Source organism: Catharus ustulatus, chromosome 2 (genome assembly GCF_009819885.2).
Source record: "Catharus ustulatus isolate bCatUst1 chromosome 2, bCatUst1.pri.v2, whole genome shotgun sequence".
In the NCBI taxonomy this organism is placed as follows: Eukaryota; Metazoa; Chordata; class Aves; order Passeriformes; family Turdidae; genus Catharus; species Catharus ustulatus.
The window spans coordinates 45,542,820-45,552,742 of record NC_046222.1 but is presented as its reverse complement, the minus strand read 5'-3'; the positions used below and the strand labels follow the sequence as shown (position 1 = coordinate 45,552,742).

Here is a 9,923-nt window from a genome sequence, read left to right as displayed (position 1 = left end):
GCAAATTGAGCACCTGCCAGTAAACTCCACGATTGCGCGATTCCGTTATTAATTCGTTATTTTGTTGTGTGCGGCACGGCTCCTCGCTGTAAAAAAAAATTTGCACCTTATAGTCCAGTGCGCCTTATATAATGTACAAAGTTGAGAAATTTGCTGACTCCCGGAGGTGTGCCTTATAGTCCGGTGTGCCTTATGGTTGTGAAATTACAGTAGTTTCACGAATACAAGCCGCACGGATTATAAGCCGCACCCCCGGTGCCTCGACAATGTTGCTGTCTTTGTCAATAGATAAGCCGCACCCCGAATATTAGCCGCACTTTCGTTCGTCGCGAGAATCCGTGCGCAGCTTTCACAAATTGGCCAATTAGTAAGAGGATCGCGGCATAGCGGGCTTTACTGGCTCGGGGCGGGGCCAGGCAGGCTCGGCCCGCTCATGGTTGCCGACGAGGCCGGGTGGCCCAGCTCAGCGCCACGGCTCGGCGGGGCTGGCCGGGTGGTGCTGCCGCCGCCGCCAGGCTCGCTGGCCCCCCTCTCCCGTCAGCACCGCCCCGCTGCCGCGTTCGCTCGCCCGGCTGGCAGGGCTGCCGCCGCCGGGCTCGCCGCCCGCCCCGCTGCCGCTTTCGCTCGCCCCGCGCCGTGCCTCGCGAGCGCCGCGCCCGCCCCGCGCCGCGCCCGCCCCGCGGCGCTTTCGCGGCTCGCGGCGGCGCTTTCGCGGCTCGCGGTTCGCGGCTCGCGGTTCGCGGCTCGCAGCTCGCGGCTCGCGGCGGCGCTTTCGCGGCTCGCGGTTCGCGGCTCGCGGCGGCGCTTTCGCGGTTCGCGGCTCGCGGCGGCGCTTTCGCGGCTCGCGGCTCGCGGCTCGCGGCGGCGCTTTCGCGGCTCGCGGCTCGCGGCTCGCGGTTCGCGGCTCGTGGCTCGCGGCTCGCGGTCCGCGGCTCGCGGTTCGCGGCTCGCGGCTCGCGGTTCGCGGCTCGCGGCGGCGCTTTCGCGGCTCGCGGTTCGCGGCTCGCGGCGGCGCTTTCGCGGTTCGCGGCTCGCGGCGGCGCTTTCGCGGCTCGCAGTTCGCGGCTCGCGGTTCGCGGCTCGCGGCGGCGCTTTCGCGGCTCGCGGTTCGCGGCTCGCGGCGGCGCTTTCGCGGCTCGCGGTTCGCGGCTCGCGGCGGCGCTTTCGCGAGCGGCGGCGCTTTCGCTCGCCGGGCGGCGCTTTCGCGAGTGCCGCTTTCGCTCGCCCCGCCGGCAGGGCTGCCGCCGCCGCCACCACGCTCGCCGGCCGCCCCCTCTCGTCTGCACCGCCGTCGCGTTTCCTCGCCCTGGCCGGCACTGCAGGCCCCCGCACCGCCGGGCTCCCCCACGCTGCTGGCCCCGATTATGCTGGGCTTCCCCCGCTGCCAGGCAGCCCCACCCGCCGGCCTTCCTGCTTCTGCCATGCTCCCCTGCACTGCTAGCCCCAGTTCTCCCGGGCTCCCCCGCCATGCTGGCTCAGGCTCTGCCGCCCGCCCCCGACACTGCTGGCCCCGCCTCTGCCAGGCTTTCCCACCTCTGCCGGGGCCGGCCGGGCTCCAGCTTGGCTTGGGGCTGCCGCGGGCTCTCACTTCCGTGTTGGCAGCTTTTAGAATTTTGTTAATAGATTAGCCGCCCCGGAATATTAGCCGCACTTCCGGGTTTCCACCAAAATTTTGGTCAAATTGGTGCGGCTTGTATTCGTGAAATTACTGTACTGTAACTAAATCCCTAGGACATATTTGACAAGTACCCTGGCAAACCTTTGAAGTACTCTAGGTGTTGGAAAGTAGAAGATGCATTTCAACTGAAATACCCATTTTCTTAATGTTTATAAATACAAAACAGGTTTTCACATGTTTTAAAGAAAAGCCTTGTGCAAGTAAAATAGCTTTTTTCTGTGTGAAGAAGCTCCTACTACAACCTTAAGAACCTTTGTGTTCTATGTCCTACTTAAAAACCACATCTTCCAAAATCTCCTTGTAAGCAACACTGGGCAGCACTGTAGTCCTGTATTTGAAAATGTACATCTTCCTAAAAATTAAACTTCACACCATGCTAATTTCAACAAGATGAGACACACTCCAGCACAGAATGCACCAACATTATGCTGTATTTGTCAGAAACTGGGTTGTATGCAGCAAAATTAAAATTGGAAGAAGTTAAGTAGTGAAAAACTGGTCCAGACCATGGCTTCATGATTCATCCAAAGGATGTCATTAAGAGTGTACAGTTTCGTGGCCCCATAAATTGTTTCCAAAATAGCAAAAAAGTGTTAGACAAGTGTTTCAGTAATCTCACCTACGTCTGGGTCTAAGTAATAACAAGACAAAATAATAACCACAAATAGACTACACAAACACAAAATAGTCCACATTTTATTGCAGTAAAGAAATTATACCCAATCTTAGAAGAAATGAGATTCATATACAGTGTCTGGCCATAAAAAACTGCACGTGCAGCTCAAGAAAATAACATATTACGAAAAATGACTTTTTGAAAATAAAAAAACCACTTTTCAAATGTTGTCTCTCTTGAAAATCCAGAATCTACTTTCATGCTTATGTTTTCTAAAAAGAATGAACTAACTGTATTCTGGAGGACAACGAAGCACACCTGCAGAATTAGGCAGCAGTTACGGCTGACAGTCTCAATCACTGTTTTAACATGGTTGTATCAATTTTCCCAAGAACCACTTACCTTCTTTGTAGAATATAGCACTATAATGCTCAAAAAAAGGGGCACACTATGCTGACTTGCATAACCATCTTTTAAACTTTTTTCACAAATCATCTCCTTATTGCAGTGTCTTGGGTAATGATGGTTGTTTAAAAGTTGAGCTGTTGCCTGGATGTTTCCCAGAGCACACATATAACAACCACATACACACTACGTCTGTTGATGCATCTCTGATTTCTGGTCTAAGATGAGCATACTTGATTTACATCAATGGACTTGATCCCATAAGACAACAACAATCTACACTTTGTGTAAGTTACAGACTCTGTAAAAGGCTGAGTGAACTCACATGTTCTACTTTTCAAAGTCAGAGATTTTCTTATCAAATGGCACCTGTCTCTTGTCACACAGTTGCTAATTGCCTTGAATCCAGTTTTACCCCCAAAGTTCCTAATCCACTTGACCATTTTTGATGTAATATACAAGTAGGTTTGAGCAAGTCCAAACTAAAACACATCTATTTACTTTTAACAATCTTTTCACTGAAGACCAAAACTTAAAATTTATGTTTTGGTCAGAGACTGTCAGTAAGTACTTCTCAGAAACACTGTGTTGATATGCCACCTACGACAGCAGATCTAATCTAACAGCTAATCCTGAGAATTTGAGAAACAGGAGGATGGGTCAATGCTGTTCCACAGGGAAAAAAGTCTACCCAGCTGCAGCCTCTGCTGGGAAAGGCTCGTGTGGAGCAGAGCTTGTGTTTTTGCAGCTTCTTAACCTCTCAGACTTGTGGTACAGTTATGTCAAGGACTGTATCTAGAAAACTAAACAAAGGTCAGCTCACCTACCCTGGACTGGGTTGACAGCTTGACCTAGTGAGGGAAGCTGGAGCTGTTCTAAAACGGCAGAGGGACTCAGTGGCCATTAGGACTCTATTCTGTGGAAATGCAAGTAAGTCAGTGTTATGGCCTTGTGTGGAGAAAGGACTCAATTATCTTTTTATCACCAAAAAGTCTGATGGTGAATTAAAAAAGAAATTAATCTTAGAACAGCGAAATTACATAAATTTATTTGTACACACTAGAAAGGCTTATTTCAGTATGTGCCACCACAGCACAGATACCCAGAAAAACTTTTTTCTGACTTTAAGAAGGATCATTCACATTCATAAGGAGTCAGAATGTCCTGCTGGCCTTTTAGCAGCATGCTTTTAGCCAAAAATTCCATAATGATCCAGATGCTCTTTCCCACTGAGGTAAAAGCAAGTGTAATAACTGTGCCCATTTGCACTGATATGAAACAACTTGACTCAAGTGGCTCTTCAAAAGGCATTACCATCACCTAACCTCATTGCTATTAAGATTAAAAAGGAGATTAATCTCATTTTTCAAAGAGTTCAGTGTAAATTAAAAGGCATGGGAAAAAATCAGAATGTGAGACTTCACTCTTCTAGACAATTCTTTATGAACCACTGTAAATGAAGATTTTGTTTCATGGAAAACCAACCAAAACAAACTCTTTTAGGTCTTTCTAATTAGATACAGTCTTGAAAAGGATCATATTCCTTGCAAGAAAACCAAACAAAATTTTCTAACTTCTAATCTAAGAAAATTGGTTTGTCCTCTACTTACATGCAAGCTCAATATTATAAATAATTCATTAATACTTTTAAAACTCTTTCCAATGAAAGAAAATTTCTGGTCTGAGACACTGCTTCCATGCAAAACCAACTAGTCTCTAATATGAAATTAACTCTCTTATTTCCAGAAATCTAAATACAAAATTTCTCTATTGAGGTCATCTCTTACATGCAGTTTGATTCATTGCAAAAAAGCTGGCAACTTCAAACTGTCTAGCAAAGCTGCAATTGATGGGTCCAGTGACTGATTGGCATATACTGGACCTCTGTGGATTGCAAATTATTGCAAACTGAATTTCATTTTTCTGAAAGACAAAAAAATCTGGAATACATGGTTTAGAATTTTTATATAAAATATTCTGTATTTTTTTTAAACTTCATATTTGAAGTTACTGAACATCTAATTTAGCCCCTGTGGAGTCTGAAGGGAAGAGTCATTGCTTCACTGATTTGCAGTTCTGGAGGAAAAAAAAGCAAAACACTAAAAACTATGATTACCATGCAGGATGAAGAGTCATAGAAATGGAAACAAAAATATTAACTAGCACTGGAAGCAGGAGAGTTTAATAGCATGTGTGAATTCAGAATTATCTACAGCAGATTTCCAAATGCTTGTAAAACAGTTGTAAAAATTATCCTCTCTCGCAAACTTTTCTTTGTCTTTGTAATAAGGCACAGATTCAGTGGGTACACTACAAGTAGATTCTCCTTTTCATGGTATACACCAGAATACAGTGTGCAGCCTAGTTGCACACAACCCCAAATTCAATGTTTAACTGTAGGACAGAAGTTAATTATTTTTGTGCAAAGATCATTCTGTTCAGTATGTTTTCTCAAATTTAGATGGACCACATTGTATCTATGATTTCTAGAAAGAAGAGTGAGAGGTAATGGCACAAAACAGGATTTATTTTGAAAAAGAAGACAAAATATTCTAGATGTGCACCCAAAATCTATAGATCTCCAGAAACTTTCATTTACTGTTAGGACAGTAAAATGTTCTGTCATCAGGTATTACAAGACTATTTGGAAAAAAGTAAATAGCTTTTTTTTCTTTGGGTTTCCTCCATGGCTGATGCAAATGCAAGCCTAGGAAAACTGAACTGCTGCTTGGTTTGCATCTATCGCTGAGGGACAAAATACAAAAAAGAACTGTTAAAAGACAAATACTAAATTGCATACAGGAAGCTTTAAAACAAATATAAGAAGTGAAAAGACTATGAAATATTTGTAAGCTAATTCCCTGTCTCAAACTATTTTTGCACACATATAGCTCCAAGACTACTAAGACTCAGACCTTTTCAGCCTTGGTGTACAATACCAAGTGTTGTACAAACACCTGCATCACACAGTAACAGCGCAAGAATTTGTACCAATTTTCCTGACTTTATTTGTCCATCTGAACATAAATGAATAATTTTTGTATGAGAAAAAGCAGCATCATAATTTAAGTTTCAACATAAATAAGTACGGAAACACATTTTTATATACTAAGCACTTGTTCATTAATAAACAACATTATTATACAACTGCTTTCTGTTCCTAGCCTGGATAATTCCTGAATTGTAAGAGCCACAGGAAAGGAGATGCAAAAAGGCATGTTGGTTTAGGCTTTTCATTCAGAATTCCTTCAGTAAGGAAATAAGTCTTCTTTACAATTCCAATGAAGTGTCATCAAAATCAAGTTATCAGATTAAACAGGGAAAGATCCACTTCATTTACACATGTGCACTTATTCCCATACTTCAAATTAAACAGGACAACAGCATAAGAACTTTGGTTAAGTTTCTTTTTCTTATACACAGTCTTATCTTGAATGTGAGCTCTGTCTCACTGGACCCTCCTGCTTTAAACAGAAATTATCCCAATATGCAGAATCCTCAGGTGTGACTGGAATACCAGACGCAACTAAATCTTCGAAAGTCAATACTGTAAATTGCGGTTGGTTAGGCTCCATGGAACGGACCTAAAGAAAACACATATTAGCATAACATGAATCAATAAATATCAATTTTCTTCCTGTAAAGTTCTCTGTCATGTTTAAGCTACACATTGCTTAATGGAGAAGAAAGAAAACATTTTACATTTGAGACTAATGTGACTTGCTCCCCTTTAGGTTACACAGTAACTATTAGAAGCATGTAACAGGCCACAGAGAAAAATCGAGTTTGTGTCGAAACCAGTTCACACAACTGACGGAACAAGGGCTATAGAATGCTGCAAGTATGACACAAAGACTGTTTAATTCCAGTAAAAAAGAAAATGACCACTATCAAACAAATGGTACTTCATTCATCAGCAGATATAGTTATTTGAGACAATTTTGCAAGGATTTATTCCACTAGGTGTGCCTATCTGTACTCTTCAATACCAGTAGTCACTGATGTTTTGCATGCTTCTCTCAGACACAAATGCTACTTAAAAACTAAAGTGATCACAATCAACCTGGAATTCCCCATGTTAAATTGAATTAAATGTGGACTGAAATATCAGAGATGACAGTGTCACAGTCTCCATGTTACTTTCATCACTCCAAGAAAAATCACATTTCAAAGAAGAAAAATATTTGGGGTTTTTTTGTTTTTTGTTTTTTTGAGCACACTACTGTGCAGTCTGCTGTACACATCTCCAAATGTAATTGTTTCCAGGCAGCAGGGAAGACAGTACAGTTTGAATGAATCAAATATAAATATAGTTAATTCTTCTAATTGGGCATTTGCTCAAGTTTATGTTTAATATTTCATAAAATTCAGTAGGGCTCCTCTGCAGTGGTGCTACTCAGTACATCACACAAACTGACTCATTTTTGATGAGCCTGCCAGGGTCTCTCTCTGTGGCACTACATCCCTCAGGTGTATCAGCCACTTCTCCCAGTCTGGTGTCACCAGCAGACCTGCTGAGGGTGCCCTGCAGCATCATCCAGGTCATTAATGAAGCTGTTACACAGCACTGGACCCAGCACTGACCTCTAGGCACAGCACTGCTAACTGGCCTCCAGCCAGACTTGGTAGCACTATCACCACACCCTGGGCCCAAACATTAAGCCAGTTTCCAATGCACCTCACTGTCTGCTGACCCAGTACTCAGCATTTTTCTAGGAGGATCTTATGAGAGACAGTGCCAGAGATAGAAGGTACTGAAATACAGGTAGACAATTACCCACTGCTCTAAGCTCATCTACCAAACTGGTCGAGTGTGACTTTCTCTTGGCAAAGCAATGTTGACTAGTCCTGCTGATTTCTTTGCCCTTGCTGTGCTTGGAAATGGTGTTCAGAATTAGCTCTTCTGCCACCTTTCCAGCAACCACAGAGAAGCTGTCAGACCCGTAATTGCCTGGGTCTCCTTCCATGTTTTCTTCCAGTCTTCAGGCCCTTCTCCCAGTCCCTGTGATCAAAGATTATTGAGAGGGGCCTTGCAATGCCAGCTGTATCCCAGAAATATTCACTGACTTACCCCCCATTCAGTTTGCTCAAGCATTCTCTGACCTAATCCTCTTCCTCCAAAGGTACATCTTCCTTGCTCCTTCCTTTTTCATCCCTGCAACCTGGGATTCCTAATGGTCAGCCTTGCTAATAAATACTAATGCAAAGGTGGCATTCAGCACCTCAGCCTCTTTCAACATTTGTCTTGTTGAGTAAAACCCTTCCCTTTGGCTTCTTGGCACTTGCAGAAGTGCTTCTTGTTGCTTCAAACATCCCTGGTGAGATTACATTCTATTTGGGCTTTAGCTTTTCTAACTTCATCCCTATCTGAGAAATATTCAGATACTATTTCTGTATTCTTATCATTTACCAATTCTTGTTCCCACCCTCTGTATGCTTCCCTTTCTATGTTCAAATTTGGCTAGGAGCATCCTGTTCATCCATGCAGACCTTCTGGCCTTTTTGCCTGACTTCATATGCAGTGAGACAGAACTCTCTTGAGAGTGGAAGAGATGATCCTTGAATGTTAAGCATCTTTCTTGGGCGCAGCTTTCCTCTGAGGCCTTATCCCACAGGACCCCTCTCTGTACTTTGAGGAGGAGAAAGTTTTCTCTCCTCATGTTAAGGGTTATGAGTCCTCCTCACTGCCCCAGGATCCTGAACTCCACCATTTCGTGTTCTTGGAACCCTGCAGCCACAGACAGACCTCTGACTCATCATGTTTATTCCTCATCCTGAGTGCATGGTGTCAGGCACTTCAGAGGCACTCCAGCACACTGTGTTCCAGGAGAAAATTTGGGGAATTTGTTCGTAATTGTGCCTTGTAGACCCTTCCTTGCTTGCATCCAAGTGCTGCAGGTGACTCAGTCCAAGGTCAGTTTTGAGGATTTTGTTATCCCTTTCTGTCACACTGATGAAGGTAGGTCAGCAAACAGGCAAAAAGCAAAAATTCTCCACTTCAGTATTTGAACAGTAGGCTTTTAGGAATAAATGCAGAAACAACAACATGGTTTGTGCTTGTTGTAACAACACAGAAGAACTCCTAGCTATCAATTCAGACTGAAAAAAGATTGAGATGCCTCTTACTTTATGTCCTTATACAGGTAACGTGGTGTTGAGACATTTCTGTTAATCTGACATTTTGGAGATGAGGTAATGCTGCAGGAATGGTGCCTAGAGCCATGCAAGTGACATTACAGAGGCGTACCAAATATGAACCAAGCCTCTGAGCTAAGTAGTTGTTAACAGGAAGTCTGAACTTCAGCACGTGCTTGTCTGAAGGAAGTGTGTCTCCTGACTAATGCATCACAGCTCTTGTGAAGTATAGCAAGTGTTAGACAGGAGACACTTTACATCCTACACAGTATTTATAAAAAAGCTATCTTTTATCGAGACTAGCCTCAGATAAATGTCTAGATCTAGGTTAAAAGCACAGGTAAGTGCTCTGTTTCCTTAAGCATACAGCAGTCACTAGCATTTTGATAAAACTCTTGACACTAGAGATTTTTAATTACAGTTCATTGGCATAACAATTGGTCTTTCCTGGGAATTATAGGTACGTGATATCATTTTGTGAAGAAAGCTGAAAATGTTCTGCAAGTTGGCCATAACGAATTAATCCTGTGAGTGCAGAGAGGGAACAGACACAAACATGGACATACTGAAACAACTGGGTAACATTTACACACATGTTAAGCTAGAATGAACAATTTTTTCTTTCAACACATCTGGCAATAAATAGAATCTTTTTTATGGTTCTTTTACAAAGAGAGAAGGCAAATTTAATTTCCTCCATTTTCCTGTTAGAAGAAGGCATAAAAAGGCACAATGTAACAATACATAAATTTTCACTTAATTTCCTTACTGCGGAGTCTCAGAATGCTCTCTTGTTCTGCTTAAAATGACCTTTCTTCATTGAACTGAGATAATGAAATTTAGGTCATCATAAATTTAGTCAGTGGACAAGTAAGCCTTTGAGACTCCTCTTGATTCAAAGACTTTTCATCACAACCTTTGATATCATGGTTATTTTTTCTATGATACTTTTAAGGTAAGTGACCATGATGGTGAAGGTCAATACTTAAAAATCCCAGCTTCCTGTAGCATACTTAGGTAATTGTCTTTGAAAATAATGGCCACCTTCTTTTCACCTCAGACTTAGAGTTATCAGTATTTCTGTCAGAA

The 9,923-nt window shown here is 43.3% G+C and overlaps 1 protein-coding gene across 1 annotated transcript in view; it reads right to left on the bottom strand.

Annotated features, from left to right (window-relative positions):
- Positions 1-2,356: 2,356 nt before the first annotated feature.
- Positions 2,357-9,923, bottom strand: part of AASDHPPT (aminoadipate-semialdehyde dehydrogenase-phosphopantetheinyl transferase) — a 33,502-nt gene continuing 25,935 nt past the window's right edge. The window contains exon 6 of the mRNA XM_033052915.2: positions 2,357-6,283. Coding sequence (XP_032908806.1) covers positions 6,125-6,283 — 159 coding nt within the window. The 3' untranslated portion in view covers positions 2,357-6,124. The remainder of the gene's footprint in view (positions 6,284-9,923) is intronic.